This window comes from Mus musculus, chromosome 6 (assembly GCF_000001635.26).
Source record: "Mus musculus strain C57BL/6J chromosome 6, GRCm38.p6 C57BL/6J".
Taxonomy (NCBI): domain Eukaryota; kingdom Metazoa; phylum Chordata; class Mammalia; order Rodentia; family Muridae; genus Mus; species Mus musculus.
The window spans coordinates 136550880-136576039 of record NC_000072.6 but is presented as its reverse complement, the minus strand read 5'-3'; the positions used below and the strand labels follow the sequence as shown (position 1 = coordinate 136576039).

Sequence of the window (25160 nt, the reverse complement as noted above, 5' to 3'; positions counted from 1 at the left end):
GAATAGGAAGAAGGATTGCAGCCCAGAAGGGGATAGGAACTCTACAGGAAGACCAACAGAGTCAACTGACCTAGACTCTGGGGGATCTCAGAGACTCAACCACCAATCAAAGAATATACCCAGCCTGCACCTAGGCCTCCCTTGCACATATGTAGCAGGTGTGCAGCTTGGGCTTCATATGGGTCTGGAACAACTTGGGGGGGGGGCGGTTTCCCAAAAGCTGTTGCCTGTATGTGAGATCTGTTCTGCCTTGTCTGGCCTCAGTGGGAGAGGATGCACCTAGCCTCACAGAGACTTAAAGTACCGTGTGTGTGCGTGCGTGTGTGTGTATGTGTGTGTGTGTGTGTGTGTGTGTGTGTGTGTGTGTGTGTGATACCCGGGGGGGGGCCCCAACCAATCACTGGAGAAAGAGAGTGGGAGAAGGATTGTGGAAGGTAGTGATCATGAGAGGGGTAGTGAGCAGGATTTAGAGTAAGTTATAAAAAAAACAGAAAGCCTAAAAATAAACAAATAACTTTCTTTTAAAGCAGCTTTAAGTCTTAACAAAAGAAAATGTATTGTTTTTGTGAATTACAAGAGAGAAGTGAAAAAACAATTACATGACCTAATATATGTTATATACCCAATACACCATGTATTGCAGCCTAGGTATCTACATTATATGCCAAGATTAACCTTGCTTTCCACCATAAACAACAGATAAAGAGAGCACAGGTCTTACCTGTAGGTCATATTATTATTGCTGTTGGTGTCATTGGCAGGCTTTCCTGGTGATATGGGTGGGTTTGGAGGGCTCTGGAAGGGGGAAGTAAGGGGGGAAATAATAAAGTAAATTCTAATATATAGGAATTGTCTAAAAAAATAAGTCCTTCAAGGCATTCTCATTTCCTGATCTGTTATTTTACTAATAACTAATACAATAGAAATCACTGCAAGATCAGACAACACCACTTTGTCTTTTCCTATCTTCTCTTGATAATTTATCTTCATAAACCTCGAACTTTCTCATTTTGTCAGTCTCCAGCTGGAGACTTCAGTCAATTCCTCTTTCTGATGCTTATCTCTAACTTAGGAGACAGGGCCACACACTCTCCTTCTCTTTAGGACTTGGTCATTTGCTTGATAGTTTCTCAGAAGCCCCTGAGGGACTCTGTGCTCATATGGCGGTGCTCTCTCTGTGTGGTGGCCTTTGCTGGACAGCGAGCCCACGGGTATCGAGACGCTTACGCTATGTGACAGGCACGCAGCTCTGTGCGCGTCACAGCGGGGAATGGTGAGCTACTTCTCTTCCTGAGTGGCTTCACAGAACTTCCAGCTTCTTTCAACTAACTCACTCCATGTTTTGTTTAAAATATTTTTTATTAGGTATTTTCCTCATTTACATTTCCAATGCTATCCCAAAAGTCCCCCATACCCTACCCCCCACTCCCACTTTTTGGCCCTGGTGTTCCCCTGTACTGGGGCATGTAAAGTTTGCAAGTCTAATGGGCCTCTCTTTCCACTGATGGCTGACTAGGGGTACTAGTTAGTTCATAATGTTGTTCCACCTATAGGGTTGCAGATCCCTTTAGTTCCTTGGTTACTTTCTCTAGCTCCTCCATTGGGGGCCCTGTGATCCATCCAATAGCTGACTGTGAGCATCCACTTCTGTGTTTGCTAGGCCCCGGCATAGTCTCACAAGAGACAGCTATATCTGGGTCCTTTCAGCAAAATCTTGCTAGTGTATGCAATGGTGTCAGCGTTTGGAAGCTGATTACGGGATGGATCCCCGGATATGGCAGTCTCTAGATGGTCCATCCTTTCGTCTCAGCTCCAAACTGTGTCTCTGTACTCCTTCCATGGGTGTTTTGTTCCCAATTCTAAGAAGGGGCAAAGTGTCCACACTTTGGTCTTCGTTCTTCTTGAGTTTCATGCATTTGGCAAATTGTATCTTATATCTTAGGTATCCTAAGTTTCTGGGCTAATATCCACTTATCAGTGAGTACATATTGTGTGAGTTCCTTTGTGATTGGGTTACCTCACTCGGGATGATGCCCTCCAGGTCCATCCATTTGCCTAGGAATTTCATAAATTCATTCTTTTTAATAGTTGAGTAGTACTCCATTGTGTAAATGTACCACATTTTCTGTATCCATTCCTCTGATGAGGGACATCTGGGTTCTTTCCAGCTTCTGGCTATTATAAATAAGGCTGCTATGAACATAGTGGAGCATGTGTCCTTCTCACTGGTTGGGACATCTTCTGGATATATGCCCAGGAGGGGTATTGTGGGATCCTCCGGTAGTACCATGTCTAATTTTCTGAGGAACCGCCAGACTGATTTCCAGAGTGGTTGTACAAGCTTAAAATCCCACCAACAATGGAGGAATGTTCCTCTTTCTCCACATCCTCGCCAGCATCTGCTGTCACCTGAATTTTTGATCTTAGCCATTCTGACTGGTGTGAGGTGGAATCTCAGGGTTGTTTTGATTTGCATTTCCCTGATGATTCAGGATGTTGAACATTTTTCAGGCACTTCTCTGCCATTCGGTATTCCTCAGGTGAGAATTCTTTGTTCAGCTCTGAGCCCCATTTTTTATTGGGGTTATTTGATTTTCTGGAGTCCACCTTCTTGAGTTCTTTATATATATTGGATATTAGTCCCCTATCTGATTTAGGATAGGTAAAGATCCTTTCCCATTCTCTTGGTCACTCCATGTTTTAAAGTAAACATAGACATCAAGTGTGGCCCACACTACTGAAGCAATCATTCTTCAGTCTCACAAACTTCTTAGTTCAGAATGAGGTCTGGCCAGCGGCAGCAACGCTGTGATCCATTTGAGATCCACTCAGCTTCAGACGCTTTTTCTTCATTTTCTGTGGAATCGAAAGCTCTCAGGTTTCTTTTTTTCAAGCCAACCTTAAAAATGGCTTTGTTTGGGGAACATGGATTATCTCTTGAAAAGCCATTATTCTCCCAGGGAAGGAAACCAGGCACTTTCTCTTCCAATCTACAAAGGCAGCTGCCATCAATTAGTATACTGGCCACAGGCCTAAGTGAGATGCAGGCCCACTACACGGTGATTGCAGGCACCAAGAACAGTAACTCAGGTCTTTCAGGAGGACGTGGTATGGAACTATGTCAATTATGAAAGGGCTCTGGGAATAATGATGGCTGCTAGCAATCACCATGTACCAGATAATGGAGCTATCAAAACACAGAAATGGTATTTACTTGACTGAAAATAAACTTAAAACTTCTATACTGAATTAGGAATAAAAATATAATGGAATAATAAAGAAATAACCAAAAAGAAAGAACAACAAGCCAAAGTCAGACAAAGGCTGTGCTGATGCTTATATTTAATTCTATTAAAAAAATATGTTCCGGGGCTGGAGAGATGGCTCAGTGGTTAAGAGCACCAACTGCTCTTCCAAAGGTCCTGAGTTCAAATCCCAGCAACCACATGGTGGCTCACAACCATCCATAATATGATCTGATGCCCTCTTCTGGAGTATCTGAAGATAGCTACAGTATACTTACATATAATAAATAAATAAATAAATAAATTATATATGTTCAAACTGTTAGAGGCAACAAGAATAATCTAATCTTTGTCTGCATTCTATAAACAGCACAACAGACGATTGACTGTAAGGAAAACTATAAATGAAAGTAAGATGCTAGCAAGAACGTACAAAGAGGTAAACAAGATTAAGACAAATCTCCAAAAGAGAACTTCTGTTTTGTGAAACCGAGTTTCCAGAAATCTAGGCTCTCATAAAACTCTCGATAGTCAAGGAAGGCCTTAAACTCATGATCCTCCCGCCTCCTTCCTCTTGGGTGCTGTCGCATCATGCCCTGTCCCATGTAATGCTAGGATGGGTTCCAGTGTTTCTTGCACACTAGTCAAGCACACACCAACCAAGCTATATGCCCAGCCTTTTAAAACATAATGTTAAAGACAGAAACACAGCTTCAGAAAATCTGCATGTGCAAACAGATTCATAACGCTGACATCACTAATATCGACAAGAACTAATTAGTCTAAACATTTAGCTCTAAAACCACCTATACTAATAAGTAGGAAAAAAGCAACTTTTACTTTCATGATACAGGAAATATTAGTATCTCCTAAAAAGTAGCTAAATGTAGTAGTTTAAATAAGAATTATCCACAAAGGATCCTTGGTCACCAAGGAGTGTGACCTTGGAGGAAGTATGTCACTGAGCTTGGAGGTTTCAGAAGCTCAGGCCAGGCACAGAGTACACGGAGTGGTACGTGTGTCTGTCTCTGTCTCCCCTCCTTTGCAGTCCCCAAACCCTGTCTGCCGGTGTAGATGTAGAACTCTCTCAGCACCTGTCAGTCAGTATACCTGCTGTTATGCTTTCCACAGACAGACAAAGGAAACTCTCAGCTGTAAGCAGCCCCAGTTACATGTCCTCTTTTATAAGAGTTGCCACCATCATAGTGTCTCTTACAGGAACAGAGCACTGATGAAGACTAAACAGACAGACTTACTTCTTGTCTTTTCTTAAGATCATCTTTGGCTGCTCCAAAACGTTTGGTTAACCTGGCTATCTTGGCCTAGAAAATAAACAAATAAAAGTCAAGTGGTATACCATTCTTTAAAGTCTGCTACACAGAGGAGAAACCAAAAACATACGGCTTTGGCTCTCCGGAGCAAAATAAGACAAGATGGTTATAAAATATTGGAAAACAGAGAAAAATCACAGGAAACCCACTGTGGTCCTTGCAATAACTACCAGGTATAAACACACATAGGCCAGCCTGCCCTTAACAACTGGTGTGTTTGCTCTCAACACCAGATTATTTGGAATATGTAAGGCTTTATTGACAGCTATTTTTCAAAATGGCTACAGTCACACTTAAGTTTTTACTGAAAACATATAGGATAGAGGTATCCACGTAAATCATAAGAGATTCCTGGACGAAACTACTTGGTATCTATGTACGGTAGTAACTGACTGCTCTTTTGCCATGCACCTTCCTCCTAGATCTGTGGTTCTCAACCTCCCGAATGCTGCAACCCTTTAACACAGTTCCTCATGTTGTCATGATGCCCAACCATAAAAATATTTCACTACCACTTCACAACTGCAATTTTGCTACTATATGAATTATAAATACTTAATATATGAAGGATATCTGATATGTGGCCCACCAGTGGGGTTGTGACCCACAGGTTGAAAACCACTGTACTAGAAGCTGATTATAAACAAATTTTTTAAAAATTGGATAAATTGAGTGTTTCCTAGTGCCTTGCTATTCACATAAGGCTATGATTGTTAGGTTTGTTTTATCAGAATATTTTTTTCTGTTTATACACAGAAGTAGAATTCTTAGCGCATATTCTAATGGAAGTCTTCTAAATGTTTTTCAGAAAGGCTTTACTGACTCTATTCAGATGGGCAGGTGAGGGGTGATAAATTTCCCCTTGAAAGATGAAGGGAGCTTAGATGGCAAAAACCCTTTCATATCTACCCTGTCTGGAATTCTCAGAGAAAACAACTCAGTGATCCCGGGCCTTCTAAAGTGAAGTGCCAATGGATGAGCTTAGAGAACACCCAGAGGGCTCCTAACCCCTCTACAACCAGGAGTCAGCTGGTCCCTGCTGGTCCTCTGGCTCTGCACTCATTCTGTGCTGCCATTGTTCACTACAGCTCTCACTCTTCCACAGCCTGTCCGCCCTGTCTTTCATGACGTTGCTGCTCTCGTTCTGTCCTTTCCTACACTGTTCTCTATTTCCACTGAACTGTGCTTTAATGAACTCCTGAGTTTATCACACATTTCCTGGGCCATAAATCTTTCACCCTGAATATAAGACCGAATGTTTCTAACTATTTTACTACATTTAAGGATGTTGTGCAAGATGGCTCAGCACTTCCCACCAAGACAACAACCTGCACTTAATCCGGCAGAACCAGAGAACAAAAAGAAAGCTATACTTGTGATTCCATACGTGCACCGTGGCATGTCTACACTCCCACATATACACACATATGCATACATATACATACTAAATAAACATAATGAAAATTTCAACATATATGTTTGTTTTTTAAATAGCAATTGTTACTGTGGTATGCTTTCTCGTCTCTGAGGAGTAAAAGAGACTGAAACCTCAAGAGAAAGCAACCAGCTAAGACAATCCTACATAAAACCAGAAGTATCAACCAAGAGATGCATATATTAAAGTGCAAAAAACACAGAAGTGTGAGAGTTCTCCAAAAGCTAATGACCTCTTAATAACTGAATCCAAAACAACAAAATGACTGAATGCCAGACAAAGAATTCAAAAATATAATTTTAAAAAGAACAAGCACAGCCGGGCGTGGTGGCGCACGCCTTTAATCCCAGCACTTGGGAGGCAGAGGCAGGCGGATTTCTGAGTTCAAGGCCAGCCTGGTCTACACAGTGAGTTCCAAGACAGCCAGAGCTACACAGAGAAACCCTGTCTCAAAAAACCAAAAAAAAAAAAAAACAAAAAAACAAAAAAAAAAAAAAAAAAAAGAACAAGCACCTCAATGGAAAAAAAATGAAGTTAAATGAAGTAAATAAAAATTGGGCATTTAGATAACAAATTCATATTTAACAAAGAGAGATTCTGTAGAATAATATATAATAGAAATACTAGAAATAGCCAGGCAGTGGTGGCACACGCCTTTAATCCCAGCACTTGGGAGGCAGAAGCAGGTGGATTTCTGAGTTCGAGGCCAGCCTGGTCTACAAAGTGAGTTCCAGGACAGCCAGGGCTAAACAGAGAAACCCTGTCTCAAAAAACCAAAAAAAAAAAAAAAAAAAAAAAAAAAAAAAAAAAAAAAAAAAAGAAAAAGAAAGAAAGAAAGAAAGAAAGAAAGAAAGAAAGAAAGAAATACTAGAAATGGAAAGGTCAATTATATAACCTCAGTAGGAAGTATCACCCAAAGAGCTTGTCAATCAGAAGAAAGAATACCAGAAATTGAAAACAAGTAAAGAAATTCTTATATTCATATAATAATAAAGGAAAAAAAGAATAATGAACCATGACTACAACTTTCAGGAACTCTGATCAAGAGATCAAACGTAAATCTATGAGGTACAAGGAACTGAAATGCAAACTAAAAGCACAGAAAATCTATTCAATCATATTATAGCAGAAAATTTCCCTGATTTATAAGATATGGACCTTCACAAATAAGAGGTATTTACAACTCTGATCAGACAGAAAGATATTCTTCATGTCACATAGTAGTTAAATTATCAAGAGTACTCAACAAAGAATGTTGATAGTTACAAAAGTGAAAGGCCATCTTAAGAAAATTCATTAGAATTTTCTTACAGTGTTAAGAGCTAAGGCCAGGGAATCATAGAATGATATTTATCAAACAGGTTATTATATTCAAAAACGTTATCCCTTAAATTCTAATGAAGGGAGAGGGGAAAAAAGACATTTTAAGATGAACAAACACTAAATCAAACCATGACTACTTAATCAAAATTAGAGAAAATTAGAGAATCCTACATATATAAAGAAGAAAGTTTAGAAAAGGATGAATTCCATGAGAAAATATGTGAAAACAGAACTAGGAAATGAAACAAGTTTAACACAGTGAACCAGCAAAAAAAAGATGAGGGAGAAAAAAGTGTGTTCAAATTAACTGAGGAGCAAGGACCACAAAGACAGATTTCCAGGAATAAGAATATAATTATCAGTAATAAACGTAAATCATCTTTAATCTCCAGTTTAAAGATGCAGACAGGCTCATTGATCAGACTAAACAGAGGGAAGGAAAATCCAACTGATTACTGTCTGCAAGAAACACATCACACTGTTAAAAATAGTTAATATGAAAAAATGGAAAATGATAATCCAAAGAAATGATAACTGAAAGCAAGCTGGGGTAGGTACCTACACATCTGATAAAGTAGAATGTAAGCCAAAGTTGGAATAAAAAAGATGATGAAGAGGAAGAGGAGGAGAAGGAGGAAGAAGAGGAGGAGGAAGAAGAGGAGAAAGATGATGATGATGATGATAAAAGGAGTACTCATTCTATATCCATTTTTGTTCTCCATTTTTGTTCTCCCTGCAGAATTACTGGGAAATATACTAAACCTTTTTTGAGGGGGAACTCAAATGATCGAATAAAGAAACACTTGGGCAGGGAGTGAAAAAGCAGCAGTTGGGGATGGTTCAGCTGGCAGAGTGTTTGCCCAACATGAACAAGGCCTTGAGTTTGATTCCCATCACCACATAAAGCAGATATGCTCGTAATCCTAGCATTCGGGGAGGGGGGATGGTATCCAGAACTTCAAGATCATCTTAACTATATACAGAAAAACACATTTACTTTTAATATGGATTAGGTAACATCTTATTTTTTAATTCTATGTGTACAAATGTTTCCACCAGCATGTATGTATGTATGTATACCATGTATGTGTCTTCTGCTCAAGGAGATCAGTTAAAAAGTATTGGATCCTCTGGAACTTGAGTTGCAGACAGTTGTGACCGTGTGAGTGCTGAGAACTGGACCTAAGTCCTCTGAAAGAGCAGCCAAAGCTCTTAACCACCAAGTCATCTCTCCAACACAATAAACTATCATTAAGGCACAATATCCACAGAGAAAGTATACTGATGCGAAAATAATGCCCCCACCTTCACCCCCAAGAAAAACTTAAGTACTAATTTAGGTAATTTCGGAGTCTCTGCTATGGATTAAACTATACTAACTAAAGCTCATTATCATAAAGTCTACAAACTCAGGGTCACTGCAAAAGTAATTAATATGAAATCATGCTGGACTGGGATTTCCCCTTCTAATCTAATGAATGTAACTGGTACCTTCAAAATAGAGAGAAATTTGGATACAACATGCACACAAAGAGAATAGCTTCTACAGGTAATGCTGGGAATGGAAAGGATGTCTCCACAAAGCTGTCAACAACCATGAGAAGAGAAGATATGACATGTACCCTTCCTCACAATACTAGACCTCCAGAGAAAGCTATTCTGCTGATACCTTCATCCTGGGCCTCCATCTCACCTCCAACTGTGAGATAATCACTTCATTGGGTAAAGCATCCAGCTAGGTATGGCTCTGTTTTCACAGCAGCCCCAGGAAAAACTAATAACAAACACTTTTTCTTCTTACATAGAATGTAAATGTACTTTCTGCTCAACCTCAAAGATATAAAAGTGGTAGCACACGATCAAAAGATAAATGATAATGAACCCAGGTACAAGGCTGCAGATTGGGTCCATGGGACAGACCTGCAGCTCGGTGAGCACTGCCTTATGCCTCTTGTTGCACTCTATCTTCTCCACTCGAGTTTTTAATTCTGCCAACGTCTTATCAAACACAGCACACTGTAGGGCACACAGTTTTTCTTGTAGCAACCACTGTATGACCTAAAAAAGTAAAAAAATCCATAGATGTAAAAAGGCAATTCAGCAAACAAAACAGAAACAGTAAATATTAAGGGCTAATAACAATATAAACTCAATGAATAAAACATGATAAACTAATTTAAAGAATCCAAAACTCACTGCTACCTGCTAAGATTCTCTACAACCCCAAAAGGAAAGTACATGCTAAGAATGACATCTGCAGAGAGCAGAGTTCTGAAATGATTTGAAGCTCTAGCATTTTCTTATCTTCCTTATGCTGAAACCATAAAAACAAAATTTGTTAAAAAGAACAAGATTCTTCTAACCTATTAAAGATTGGAAACTGTGTGAGATACATTAAAAATGCCACTGCGGTATCAGAATTGGAAAATATTTCTAAATGCTTATTCAAAGTTGCATTATTACTCCATCTGGCCCATAATGAGCCAGAGCCGGCAGTCGTCCTTCACCCCTGTGAACTCTGTTCTCGAGATGATGTCAGCCCATGGCATTCCTCCCTCCTTCACAATTCTCTCATTACTACCTCAACATGCACAAGAGAAAGACACTAGGTAGGGGCAGCATTTTTATTGCATTGTTTCTTAATTTTTCTTTTTAAAGAAAGCATAAATATTTGTTCTTGTACTAGTATCTCCGTGGAAGAAATTTCAGATTGTCTCCCTACAAAAGGTATCTGAACACAATGTGCATATGTGTGATGTACATGCAGGTATGTGTGCTCATGAATTTACCCATGGATTCCTGGTATCTTCCATGATTCTTCAGTTTTGAAACCATATCGCATACTGAAGTATACCAACTGGCTCTCCTAGTTGGCCTCTGGGACCCCGAAGTCGCCTCCCTTCCCCTCCTAGTGCCCTAGCTAGAAGCACCACCACGCCTGGCTTGTATGAGTGCATCCAATGAGAACTGGGACCGCGTGCTGGCATACTAATTTCCCTCTGAGAGATCTCTGCTTTCTCACACTTCCAGAAGTACATATAACAATATTATTTTCAACATATATTGTAATGCTACCATAGCATATACAGGGAAGTTTCAAAAAAATCTTTACTCTGAACATTCACTTTTCCTAATCCATCCGAAGTCTTGTCTCTATCATGCCTTAAACTAACATGAAAAAGGGTTTTAGATTGTACCAACTTAATATTATAGAAATTAAAGTCTACTAAATAAAGTTTGTTTCTTCTGCATTGTATAATAGTGTTCATATAGAAAAAGAAATGTTCAAAAACCTTAATTTTTTAATAATAATAGAGAAATGTCATAGCTTCCTTCTATTTTAATATTTACTACCATGTTTTAAAATAAAACTATTGTAGCCAAATAGAGGAATAAAATTTATCATAGATTTCATAGCTTGTCACTGTCTTCAAGCTGACTAGATTATGTCAAGGTAAACACAGAATAATAGGATCATGCTGAAAATCTCCAAGCGTGCAGCTTGTGACATTCTTGACACATTTGACATGAAATGTGTGCTACCTTTTGAAGCTTCTGGTTGATGTCACCTTTAGCTGTGATCTTTACTTGAAACTCAGCCTCGTATTCTTCATCCATATATCGCCGGCGTTTGGACTCTACACTGTCCATGTCTTCTGACTTAGAACGTTTTCGTCTAGAAAACTCATCTGAGAAAAACAACAAAGCAAGCAGCACTGCTGAGTCTGCTGTGTAAGTTATAGGCTTCACACTACAGTCAGCCAAGACCACACTCTGTCGGTCATCCTAGTCACTCCCAAGATCACAAGAACTCAGCAGGCATACAACGCTCAGCTTTAAAGATGGAATAAAGGATTTCAGCATGACAAACAGAACTTCCCACTGCTTAGCAATGTACACTGAAGACAGCATTCTTTCCTTGAAACATTTTAACATCAAGACAGAGAGCTGTCTATAGCTTTGCTATACTGAATTCCACAGCACATGGGAATACTTTAACATGTAACCGCCATCACTATGCCCCAGAGATCTACTAGCTATGCACATTCTCAATTATTTAATCCTCCTCCTTCTGCGAAAACTGCTGAAAGACAGTCATTCATTCTGACTGCGCCATTCCCAAGTCATTCAACCTTTAGAGCAGTGACAGTACTCCAAGAGGTAGTTAACATAGCCAAGTAGAGTTAAGACACATACACATAGCAAAATTAGTGTCACAAAAGTACATTTAGCACAGAACACACACTCGAAGATCTTACTTAAAACATTTTTTTCAAATGTTAACATTCATGAAGTCATTTGAAATTTTGTACTGGCTTTTCAGCATATTCCATACCTTCTATGGCCAAGCCTCTCCATAAGTAGAAGCTACTTCCTTTGATTTGTAAAATAACGTTCAGGATACAAGGCAGGGAGCAGCGCAACCATACTCACATCCACCCAGACATTTCTTTCATAGAGTTCTACTTTACAACTTTTTAATGTAGATATAATAAACCAAAATCAAACCTTGACGTCTAGCTTTTTCTAAGTCTATGGCATCAGTTTTCTAGCATTCCTTCCTTCCCTATGCGTCGGCTGTAGACAGAAATGTACTGCAGTTCACTTACAGCAAGGCAAACCCTCCTGTCCTCAGCACAGCTTAGGGCACTGGTGCCTCAGAGTGTAGGTCTAAGTACTCACTGCAGAATGATTACCATAAACAATACAGTAAGCACATTAACATTTGAAATAATACATTCAAAGATCCCTGAGCTACTAATGAACAGCATCAGGGACTGGGGCTTAAATTCACAAGTGGAGAGAAGCAGGAGGAAGCCCATGGCTGGGGTCGCACGAAGGTAGGAGCTGGTGCATACCGTACGTACTTCTCACAGGTGGCTGCTCCTCGGCTGGAACTCGCTCCTCTTCCTCAGCTTTGCCGTCCTTCTCACTCTTTTCTCCCTCTGTCAGGACAAAGATGGAGAAGGGAGCCTTATTTCTATGGAAATCAGGAACAGCTCATTAATTCACATTTTTGGTCACCAATCGGGCTACAAAGCAAATGTTTTACAAAGCTGAAGTCACAAAGTAAGAACTATAGAGACTCTGGGAGGGAGCACAAAATGCGAAGTCACATTCAGACTGTTTATGCCTAATAAACGGAAATAATAAATACTAGATTTCACAGCCAACAATTTTACTTATAAACTTTCCATCATCGGTAGCAACTATTATAAATCTTAAAGATTTCTTTACTTTCTGTTATTAAAATAAACCAAAAGACACTTGCCAACAAGCCTGACATCAGTTCCCAAGCCGTACGTGGTGGAAGGAGAAGTGACCCATTATCGCGACCCTCACATATACGCTGACCACCTAACAACCCTAAACAACTCAGAACTCTCCTATGCTGAATTACCATTTTTCACATCTGCCTACTAGATTCATAAGAACATACACTGAGTTTTAGAATAAATTACGAGGATTAGAATGTATGCTAGAGTTTTACATTTTATCATAGAAAGAACTCTTGATACCAAAAAATGTTAACAGAATCTTATGAGGAAGTAGGGCCCTTTTTTTTTTTGTTTTGTTTTCTTTTGTTTTTTTTTGTTTGTTTGTTTTTCAAGACAGGGTTTCTCTGTATAGTCCTGGCTGTCCTGGAACTCAGAAATCTGCCTGCCTCTGCCTCCCAAGTGCTGGGATTAAAGGCGTGCGCCACCACTGCCCGGCAGGCCCATATTTCTTTAACTTTTTGCTCAGTCTCTAGGGATTGTGCAAACTGCCTTTTGAGAAGATTTAGTGTTTATGTGGGTGGTGTGTGTGTGTGTGTGTGTGTGTGTGTGTGTGTGTGTGTGTGTGTGTGTGTGTGTGTAGGTAGGTAGGTACGGCAGAACCAGACAAGAGTGCTGGCTTTCCAGAGCTAGAGTTATGGGTGGTTATGAGAGTCCATGTGGGTGCTGGGAACCCAACTTCAGTCCTCTTCAAGAGTAGCAAATTAATATTCAGGACTGAGCCATCTCTCGAACATAAAATAATAACCAAATGCCCTTGTACAGAAACTACTTGTGCATCATTTCCAATACAAAGCCTATTAGCCCATCAGTTCTTATCGGCTCCATCTTTCTACGTAGGCAAGGTTGCTATGATGCCTCTGTTCGTCTCAAGATCAGCCTTCTCATTAAGGTGCTGTGTTTTCAGACTTCTAACTGCCATAAGCTTCGCTCCAGTCTGTCAAAGCTAGACTGGAAGAGCACTAAAGATAGTTGACTAGATCTTATCGTTCTGGTAACGCCAAAACCTTTGAGAACTCAAATAAAGCATTTAATATCTTCCTGATAGCATTACATTTAATAAGTTATTTTCCTTTTAATGGCCAAAGAGTACAAGTCTGACACAGTACTACTTACTGTTGTCCTATAGAAATAACAATAACTATATGGCCTCAGGAAAATCCCCCTCCTCCCCACAGTTTCCAAGCTTTACACCAGTACTACAGTGCAAATGCTATCGTTCCCATTCGTGGTTCTTAGCCTGTAGGCTGCACCCTCTGGGGTCAAATGACCCTTTCCTGGGGTCAGCTAAGACCATCTGCATATAAAATATTTACATTACAATGAAAAACAGCAGCAAAATTCCAGTTATGAAGTAGCAACAATAACTTTATGATTGGGAGTCACCACTTCCTGAGTAAGTGTCCTAAGGGCCGCAGCACTAGGAAGGCTGAGGACTAATGCTCTAGGTGAGGTTTGAGAACAGCTAGACTTTTAACAGGAGAAGAAACAAAGTGCTAGCTCTGTACATGCGGCTGGAGGGCTTGATCTGAAAATGAAGAAAAAGATCAAACAGCAGTAAAGACTGTGTAGGATGAAGCATACTGATGTTAGGATAAACGTACATCCACTGATGTTTGAACTTCCCCAGAAAAGGAAACCCTAGCTTAGTCTCCTTAAACTACGGTTTTCATCATTTAGAAAGTTATCATTTAGCACTATGCAACAGCGTGTCCCCAGATGGACGACGACACATTAGTTCTTCTGATTTTGTAAGTTTTTTTCTATTTGTTTTGTTAATGGGTTGAGACTAGGTCTCATGTAGCCCCCAGCTACCCATGGAGCCAAAGTTAACTTTCAACTCCTTGGTCCCCCACTTCTGCACTTCCTTGTGTCAACCCACCTAGCTGCATTCTATAAAATCTTCCTCATGGATCACTAGTCCTGACATCATTGAGCATGTTGTACTCAATAGTCTATTAAAGCAAGTAAAAGTCCGGGATCAGCTAACCTGGGGTGCTCATCTTACTCTGCGCTACAGCTTCGGACTCATCTTTTCCACACGAAAGATCCTCTTCATCAGAAAGGACTAAAAAGGCTTCTTTTGGCAAATTCTCACTACTTTCTTGTTTCGAGGGTGAGCCGAAAGAGCCCTCCATTTTATCCTCCAAATCTTGACTTGTTTCGACTGGAAGGAGAGAAGCTTTTGAAAAGCAACTGAGTTCATCCTCGGTGGGTGCGAGTTTTTCCAAAATCGGAATGATCTCATCTGTTTCCATGGAGTCCGTGTTGTCTACGACAGTATCCTCCTTGTCCTCCTCGGCGGGGTCCTCACTGACAGCGGCTACAGGTTCTGCAGGACTTTTATGCTCATCCTTTTCGCTTTGGTCAACTTCCATGCTGCTGGAGATGGCCTCTTCCTCGAGAGCAGGCTCAGCGATGGGATCCTCCGCTATCTTCGTTGTGTTTTCTGGAGGTAGATCAGAACAAATAATTGCACTGTGTGTTTCGAGAGGTTCTTCCTTCTCGACGACATTACTGTTCACTTTATTTCCCTCATCACAGGAGTCTTTACTTTGAATTTGGTCTAAGTGTTCGTCGTCTTCACTCTTGCCTGGACAATCATCACTGTTATTGCTACTCGGCTCTGTCTTGTCAGGGTCAGGACCTGCTTCACAAACTGCCGATGAGCTTGGTTTAACAGTGTCGGTGGCTGGTTCCACAGAGAGCTCCCCAGGAGTCAGCTCACCAGAAGCCAGTCCGCTGCAGACAGACCTAGGAAGGGAGTCCTCACTAGAAGGTGGCTCATCAGACTGTGAATCACCGGAGGGGGCACAATCATCCAAGGCTGACTCCCCAGGAGCCAGTTCGCAGGCCGCCACGACCCTTGCGACCGGTTCATCTGAAGCTGGCTCACTTGTAGCTGGCTCACTCGAAGCTGCTTCATGAGACACCGGCTCACCAGAAACTGGCTCGCTACAAGTGGAATCACCAGAGACAAGATCATGAGAGGCGGCTTCTTCAGAAACAGGATCTCCAGAGATGGGCTCACTACAGGTGGGCTCACTGGAAGAGGGCTCACTGGAAGTGGGATCACTGGAAGAGGGATCACTGGAGGGAGGCTCCTCACAGGCAGAGTCACCAGTAGCCTGTACTGTAGTGGCCAGCTCTCCTGCAGCCAGATCACCAGAGTCTGGGTTGTCAGAGGCTGGGTTGTCAGAGGCTGGGTTATCGGAGGCTGGGTTATCAGAGACTGGGGTACCACAGCCTGGGTTATCAGAGGCTGGACTACCAGAACCTGGTTCAGTGGTTACTCTAGAAGAAAGATCACAAGTTATACTGGGGGACAAAGCTTCACTATTCAAATCTTCTTGTTTGTTTTTTACAGCAACATTGGGCATACAAGGGGTCTCTTTCCATTCCGTTGTACTTTCTTCTGACTGAAAACAAATCCCATCAATACCATTCACTTCTTCTCGATCTTGAATACAATCTGTGTTTTCCAAGGGTGAAGTGGGATCCAAGTCTCCATTCTCATGGCTCCCGTTCAGCAGCTTCCCGTCGGCTCTCAGCAGCTCCCCCTTGACTCTGTGCACAGCATCGAGCTGCTGGCGATCGCTCGCTCTCATTGTTTTCCGAGCCTTGAAGACTTTTTTCTGAGGTTCTTCTACACTATCCATTCTGAATCTTTAAATAAAAAGAAAAGGATTTTAATAAACTGAGATAAGAGTCATTTAACTACAGGCTTAATGAAAATTAAAAAGGGTAAAATTTAGATCATATAAATTTAAAACACTGACAAAACCTTAATAATTACTCGGTCGGAGTTCTCATATTTACTACTCACATACTACAGAAGTGACAAACAACACACACCAGAACATCAATGGAAGCAAATGAAGAGTTAAAAAGGAGCCGCTTCAGGGGCGTGAAAAGTCCAGGAAAACAATAGGTGCTAGAGACCAAACCGAGTCACTGTCTAAAGAGCAGCACTTAACCAATCACTGGACCGGCTCTCCAGCTCCCTTTGCAGGTTTGGAGAAGGCAAGAAATAAATGCTTTAGAGTACAGGATTGAAATAATGAAAATGTTCTAACATTCACTGTGGTGATAGCTACAAACTATTGAATATGTTCTTCCTTTTGGTCAATCTTGCTCGAGTCCCATCACGTCTGTTTGTCAAAGAATGTACTCTTCTCACTGCTCAAGCTCCTGCTGTGCATCTGCCAGCAGTTGCTGCTTTCTCCCCTAATATCAAGGCTTTGACTTTTTGAATGAGGTTAATTTGCATCTGGTAAGTTACTTTTTCAGATAATGTGATAAAATACTCTTGACCAAAAACAGCTTGGGGAGAGCAATTTGTTTTGAAACACAGTTCAATACGGCCCATTATGTTGGGGAGGTTGAATGAGCAGGGGTTGAAGTGGCTGGTCACATGCCTCTCTCTCTCTCTCTCTCTCTCTCTCTCTCTCTCTCTCACACACACACACACACACACACACAAACACACACACACACACAGACACAGACACAGTCAGAGCCATGACAAACTCCCGCACACTCTTACTTTTTCCCACATCCAGCCCAGGGAACAGGGCCATTCACAGTGGGTGGGTCTTTTACATAATTAACCTAATCAAGATAAACCCATCCATAGGCAAATCCCAGAGGCCCACCCACCTCTCAAGAAGTCTAGATCTTGTCACCTGACAACTGAGACTAAGCACTGCACTTCGTCCTTCCCCTGTGGTTCAAGCTTAGTCCTCGGTTCTCCGTTAAATTTCACCTTTCCTAATATATACACACAAATGAATCTAATGTTTGCCAAGGTGCTTATGTTTATTGTATGTGCATGTAACCAAATAGCTATGTCGAGTCCATGCATGCGAAGAGGTGAGGAAACGGTGGTGAATCCTATAGAACTAGTATTACAGACAGTTCTGAGCCACCATGTGGGTGGGAACCAAACCCCGGCTTCTCTGTGAGAGCAGCCAATATTCTTTCTTAACTGCCAAGCTACATTTCCAGCTCACAGCTTGTCTTCTGCTAAAGCATTTTCAAATTTCCATAGTTTTCTCTTCTTCTATCTATAAATGACTAAGCAGAATATTTCTTCAAGAGATAATACTAATCACTAGGTAAAGATCATTATCAAAAATTCACATCCAAAACCCAACCAATGATCATTATCAAAAATTCCTATCCAAAAGCCAAGCAAGGCTGATCATTAACAAGTCTTGAAGCATCCTGGTCTATACAGGGCCACAAAAGAGCCTGATTGACAATTTTTCCTTAAAATGAGTGAGAATATGGTACTGTAGTCTTACTGCTTAAATTGTAGATGAGAAGAGGATAAATAGGATGGGCCTTAGTACAAACTGATTAATGTCTCTGAGACTTCAGCATGCACAGAGTAAAACCATGTGAAACAAGAGCTATACCATCACAGGCCAAACAACTCGAAGCAGCTCGGAGATGTGTCTGGACAAATCCTTCCTCAGAGCCATCCAAGGAACTATGCCTTGACTACAGCATCACTTTCAACTTCTAGTCTGTAAAATTAAAACAATATGCCCGTGCCTGTGCTCGTGTGTATGTGTGTGTGTGCGTGTGCGTGTGATTTACCACATAAACACAATAGCAAGAGTAAGCGAGGACCCACCTGAACAGACAGAATATCCATTAGATCATATTCAGTACTACCTTATAATTAAAACTAAGACTCTAAAAAAGCAAGAGTGCTAAAGGTTTTCAAGAGGAAGATGCTACATTTAATTGTGAAATGATATTAAAATAACAAGAGAAACAAAGGCAGCCCATATCACCAATTTTATGTTATCAAAAGGCTAGTACAAAAGAGCAAGTAAGAAGACAGAGCTAAGACTACCTGCTCACTGCAGAGCAGTTCTGCCTGGCATGCGTAAGGAAGGTCCTGGGTATGGGCCCAGAACCACCAAAGCAAGAGATTAACTATAGGCAGACAAAAGCATATGTAAATGTGCATGTGTATGCACATAGATGCTCTCTCCCCCACCCCTTTCTCTCTTTTATTGATACACTTAGTTCCTGGTATCACCCAATCAAGAGTGAGGCTTTACTTTTAAATTCCACAAAACAATCTACTCTACACTGTATCGTTTAGCACCCTTACTAATATAACTTACCTGCAATAAATAAGCACCCTAAGTTGTTAATAGTGAATGTTGTTCAATAAATACAAAGCTTGACCTATTTGTCAGAGACCAGTACAGCTCTAAAGACACGGTACATTGTCAACGAATGTCCCGATTATGTTACACTTTGCACTCACCTTCTGAATTTAAGTCAATAATTTAAACAGTTCTTAGTGTCTTCTTTTTATTTAAAGTACAGTTCTTAGAAAAATGATCTTTCAACTCTATTTACAGAAACCTTGAAACAAACCCCCACTGGTCCTGTTTAAGCCTAGGATTTACACTCGGCGAGCATCTTTTCTCCTCCACCTGCAAGTCCTGTTACCTGGACATTTTTCTGCATAAACTGTGGGCAGGAGATAAAACCCAGGGGCTTCCAATGCATGCTGTGAACTATAGCCAGGCAGCACAAGCTTAGCACTCATGAGTCTGACTATAATAAACATATTAAATGTAGTGTGACTGCCATTTAAATATGTTCAAATACTGAAGTACTATTCCTTTAAACTTTGAAATATCCATTTTCAGATATTCTATGCCTAAACAAGAGTTATAATTATTTACATTAAAATTAAACATTTTTAAAACATAAGCCAGTGTAGTGGTGCATGCCGTTAATTCCAAAGCTTAGGTGTGGAGGAGAGAGGCATCATCTCTGAGTTCGAGGTCAGCGTGGTCCACAGACTGAGTTCCAGAACTATACAGAGAAACCCTGTCTCAAAACAACAAAAACAAACAAATGAACAAAAACAAAAAAACCATACTTAACTTTTCACAATGCAAATAATCAATGAACTTGGCTGGGAGTTGTAAGTTTGAGTCCCACATCTCCGGGATGAGGCTGCTTGCCTAGCATTTCAAGTTTTTAAAGTGTTTAAAAGAAACTGTATCTTAAAGTATCTTAAGAGGAACTGCATATACCAACACCAGCTTTGCTGAGAATTATCTGAGATGTGACTAATTGATGATTAATTAATTAATATTAAGGATTGAAGCCAAGCAAAGTGGAGTACACTGGTAATCCTGGCACTTGGGAGGCTGAGGCAGGAGGATCATTACAAGTCTGAGCCAGCCTAAGTTATCGTCAGTTCCTGTCCAAACTGTGCTACAGTGTGAGACTGCAACCACAAACAGGTCATCTAGAATGATTCTATGTTTAGCCTCTATGTACATTCCGTGGAGTTTTTAAGTATAACTTTCAGACTCTGAGACAAATTTTCTCTTAAATAACATATTGTGTGTGTTTGTGTGAGAGATATTTGAAAATATAGTAAGCCAGTGTAAACAAACACTATTACTAAATTCTCTCTACCAAATAACACTTAATACAAATAAATATAACCCAAGTCAAGTTGGTTTTTTGCAACAAAGCCACTGAATTCACTAATCACCTAAAGTCCTGCCTGAGACCTTCCATACTTTCCATCCCCACCAGGGGGCACACTACAGCCATTCAGCAGATTCTCGTGGGTTCTATGTATAACTAAACAGACAAAGCAATAAGGAAGTAGCATGAACAAGTTCAAATTAGTTCAGGCGTATCTGTGCAAACCAATCAGCAGTCTGCTTTGAGAAATCTATTTTGCATAAGCAAAGCTCATTAGGAAAAATTTACATTAGGGAAGGGCGTGTACCCTGCAAACAAGTCTCCAAGGCGGCATTAGCAGAAGGTAAGCAATCCTACAGCTCACTTTAGCATCGCCCTCTGGACTTCAGATACCATCCACATCCACCTACATTATTCTGGAGAATCTCTGCTCCTCGGTACAGCAGCAACATGGGTCAAAGCGCTTCCACAGGACCGCACCTCAGTTTACAGGAAAGGCATTTCTATTTTACAGCAGAACATGTCTGCCGTACCTAGAAGTACATCACATGACGTGATGAATTAAATTTCTCCTGAAAGTACTTTTTTAATCTAAAAGGAGTTTAAAAACGAAGTATTTAAGTCCTTACTTTACATATTCAGATCCAAGAACTTGGTGAAATATTATCAACATTTTTCTATAGAAATTTATACATTAATAACCAGAGAAAAGTGTGTTACCTGAGATGTCTCTATGCCTTGTAATTTTTTTCAATTTTTTGATAAATTCTTTTTAAGGGAAGAGCAGTGAGCCTCTTCTTCAAAGGAGAACTTTTCCTGAGCCCCCTCCCCGCACCCACTTCTTTCATTTTCTAGCAAGAGATCACAGACAGCCATGAAACAAAGGGAAACTGTTTTGTCTTAGCTTATAATCTCCCTGCTCAAAAAACTCAAGAATTTAAGTGGCTGTTCAAGAGCTACATAGAAACTCAGCCAATCAGTAGCCAGCATTCTATTTCCTGCCCAGCAACAGGAGACAGACAATAAGGTCAGAGAAACCTAGTTGACAAAGCCCAGAGCTGAAATGGTGCAATGTGGTTCTTTGTCTGAAACAAATAACCTAGAACACAGATCCCTGTCTTAAATCCATGATATGGTTTACATATACAGCACACATAGACAAGTGGCTAAGATTTACAGATCTTTTATGCTACTTTATCTGGATTTAATCAATGTTCATAAATGTTTCTAAAATATAACTTATCTGAGGAATCAGCTAAACAGGGACAATACATAAAAATACCACTCCTACATAATGAGTTAGAACCTATAAAATTCAAAGTATATTTTCTTTTACAAGGTTAATAGCTCTTCTATTTGTTTATATATATACATATATATATATATATCCCACCAAAATATTAAGTCCCAATAATTAAGATGATCTCTCAAACCATTTCACCTACCGTTACTAATACAGATTTCCAAACGGAAAATTCAACAGGCTTCTGGACCATGGGTAGGATGACAAAGCGCTGTGTTGTCTACTGCATGGACCTGACTCAGCTTAATCACAGAACAAAATCAAAATGTCCGGTTTTGGTTGCTCTAAGTGGTAACAATGTATTTACTACAACAAGCACAATTAATTGCCTTTCACAGTTGATTTTTAAAAAGACAACACAAGCTCTGCTTTTGAAGCAATAAAAGGTATGGATTGTAAGTTAATTTTACAGGGTTTTTTTTAATACTACAAAAAAAAATCTATGATCAGAATTTATTTGCCCCAAATTCACTATCTTTATTAGCTTTTCCTAGTCAACACGTTTTTAAACTCATCATTTTCCCCCTTCATTACAGGTGAACCTTGCAATTTTTCAAACATACCCAAGAGGGAGCTTGCTGCAGCCATAATTTTAGTTTATATAATCGCCCCATAAGGGAAATAAATCAACAGCTGCTTCAGCGCGTCCTTCAGTCCTGCGAGGGAACTGAAATTCACTCTCTGATTGGCTCAAAGCCTTAGCTGCCTAAAGCCAATCAGAGAAAAGTATCACAAACCTTACCCAGCAACAAAGGAAGCAGATGAGGGCAAGTGCTCTAAGAACTACAGGCACGGTGGAAGTCAAAGGAAACAATGAAAATGGAAACCTCTTATACATCACCACAACTCAAATGCTTTGTGTCGATAAAAGCCATCTACAGTGCTGTTGATTTTTGAGAAGTCTCTCCCCCATTTTATTGTTTATATTTAAACTAGGGTCTGTAGTTTCTAAAAATAGCCCAAATAAATACCAAGATCATTGATTCAAAACACACACACACAACCACCAAGCTAATTTAAGTTAGTAGCTTTAATAAAGAATACATAAAAATACAACTCACAAAAAATTTTGAACAAAAGCAAAATCATGTTAAGTAAATGCAGCCCAGATCTTTCTTTGACAAACACTTCAGTTATGTCCACGCTGGGAGAAACATCACCAATACTTTTCTGACTAATCAGATGCTGAAAATCCCAGGTTTTGAGAATTTGTTTCTGTTTTCATTTATGTAAATGTCTGTCACATGTGTGCGTGTGCCATCAGCAGCCAGAGAGGGCATCAGATGCCTTGGATCCTGAGTTAAGGCTGCTGGGAACTGAACTCAGTGTTCTTAACCACTGAGCCATCTCTCTAGGCCGGGAAAATGTTTTATTCAAATTCTTTCCTTAGATGGCTTAACAAAATCAAATCAACAAACGTGACTACTAATAATCAACCCCTAAACATCATTTTACTCATTACCCACGATTTCTATTGCTAAGAATCTGTTTGTCGTCATGCTGACCTGGCCTGACCTTCATCATCATGATCTTCATGACTTGAATTTGGAAGAATGGAAAAGAAGACTCCCACAAACTGTCCTCTGACTCCCAAGACACACATGAACACACAATCACACACCAAATAAATAAATGGATGGATGGATAGGTAGGTGGATGGAGGGTGGGTGGATGGATGGGTGGGTGGATAAGTAATATAAACTAAAAACAAACAAACCCTCATTTCTCAGTTGATAGCTCTAAGGTTTGCATTGCTTGGGAATTGGCAGTATTTATTCATGAAGGGCCATAAGAAATAATCAGTTACACAATAAATACTAACAACCTTTCTCACTGTTTACTATCCATTAGTCTGATAATAATTCATTACTTTGGCCTTATCCAGGTTAATATGTATTAAATCAAAACTTTAAAAAAAATGTACCTCAAAAACCAAGATGCCTTGTTTTGTTTAAAGTGCATTCTTTTTCTGTGACTTTACTCTGACCTCTTTCATTCGGTCATATTTTTAACATTAAAAATAAAACAAAACAAAATGGCCTACCACCAGGGCTGGAGAGATGGCTAAGTGCTTAAGAAGAACACTGGTTGCTCTTCAGGAGGACCAGGTTCAATTCCCAGCACCCAGCACTGAGATGGCTCAAAATTTGGCTTCCCTGGGCCCCAAGCATACATGGGATGCACAGTGTGTGTGTGTGTGTGTGTGTGTGTGTGTGTGTGTGTGTGTGTGTGTGTGTGTGTGTGTGTGTGTGTGTGTGTTGTATGTATATGCCGGCAAAATCATATATACACAATAAATTTAGAAGAAAAAAAAATTCCAAGAAACTGAGTGTTGTTCATACTTTATTTTAGGAAGTTCAATTTTCCAGGTGCTTAAGTATTTGGTGTGATTTCTGCTTTTAATAAAGGTAGTACATGTAAATACTACTAACATTTGTCTCTGCATACCCAAAAAAGCCTCTTACTCTTCTTCCTTATTCTAAATAGGACAAGATTCAATAACATGTTTATCTCAAAAGACAATAGGACTGTTCATTAAACACACTATAAAATATCAAAGCTTGCAGCGCCGAGAATCTAACAGTCTTCTTACTCATGGAAAATTCCATTAACTATCTTTTCCCAGGACAACCAGAAAATCTGAAATGAAACAAATGTCTTCTGAGTCTAATCGAAGCCTAACATGTAACCAAACCTGGCAGGGTGCAGGAGATGCATTATCGCACGTCCTGGACTGGTGGCTTTACAATATTTTACCAGTATTCTTATCAATTCTTCACCAGTATTGCTACCATTTCCTATTTCTGCCACCATTTTAAGGCATCATTTAAAAATAAACATTATTTGGTTTTAATACCTACATGTACATTAACAAAGCACTTTAGCATATCTCGTTATATCTCCAGTATAAGATTTTTAGTACAGGCATATTTTAGGAAGGCAAAACTTTCATATCAGAAAACATCTTAAATATACCAATGCCATGATATGCTTCTAAAGCCATTCACAATATAATGAAAATTGGAGTATCCTAATGTTATAATAATGAGCACACACTATATAGTTCAGACTATGTAATAAATACCGACTAGAGACTATGCCCTGCATGTATGTAACTGACACCTACAAATAATTTCTTAAATAAAAAAATCTGTTCTTTTTGAAAGCAAAGGTAGTAATCTAGAACATTCTAACAGTTTCTAAGCTAGCATGCTCACACATTTACATGTAAGTAATAAAATGTACACAGTGTCTAAGTATCAAAGTAGAACACCTTAAAATCACAGCTGACAAGAGGCGGTTTCAGCCTCATGAAAGTTTGCATGGACAGTGTGTTTTTATTTCAAAATTAAAACATCCCTTTAAGAGAAATCTCTACTTATCACTACACTACACGCTGATGAAAGCCCTCCTTGAAATGATAAACATACCCCAAAGGAGCCCCTTGCAGCCATCTTAGCAGCTCTTTGACAGAAACAGAAACTGAAATACAATTTGCATAGTCACTGTGGTTGGCTAATGAAAGCAGGGTCATGTAACCAATCAGGAAGTTAGAACTTGGGCAACCATAAGAGGAGAAAATTTAAATCCACCTAGCAACAGCCTAAAAATAGAAACAACATGCAAGCCTAATTCCTAGAACAGATGTGAACCTAACAGCAAAATTTCCTGGCTAAAAAATCTCATTTTCTTGGAGAGAAATAGACTCTTGCATTTTATAACACCTTACATAGCTGATACCTTTTATTAGATTCCAATTACAAAAAA

The 25160-nt window shown here is 39.8% G+C and overlaps 1 protein-coding gene and 1 long non-coding RNA gene across 10 annotated transcripts in view; both read right to left on the bottom strand.

Moving 5' to 3' along the window:
• Positions 1–25160, bottom strand: part of Atf7ip (activating transcription factor 7 interacting protein) — a 92062-nt gene that overhangs the window by 34811 nt on the left and 32091 nt on the right. For 3 of the 9 annotated variants that reach the window (XM_017321681.2, NM_019426.2, XM_030255502.1), the window contains exons 2-7: positions 14601–16276; positions 12203–12280; positions 10878–11023; positions 9255–9392; positions 4502–4567; positions 722–795 (exon numbers count right to left, since the gene is read on the bottom strand). In XM_017321681.2, the coding sequence (XP_017177170.1) occupies positions 722–795; positions 4502–4567; positions 9255–9392; positions 10878–11023; positions 12203–12280; positions 14601–16269 (2171 nt within the window). In that variant the 5' untranslated portion in view covers positions 16270–16276. Of the gene's footprint in view, positions 1–721; positions 796–4501; positions 4568–9254; positions 9393–10877; positions 11024–12193; positions 12281–14600; positions 16277–20499; positions 20618–21955; positions 23429–24823; positions 24873–25160 lie in introns of those variants that run through there. The other 6 variants (XM_006506391.4, XM_006506390.4, XM_006506388.4 and 3 more) reach the window with 5 other exon arrangements.
• Positions 20495–21949, bottom strand: LOC108169175. The gene is made up of 2 exons (XR_001785397.1): positions 21535–21949; positions 20495–20622 (listed from the first exon to the last, which is right to left on the bottom strand). It is a non-coding gene; the product is annotated as an uncharacterized LOC108169175 (long non-coding RNA).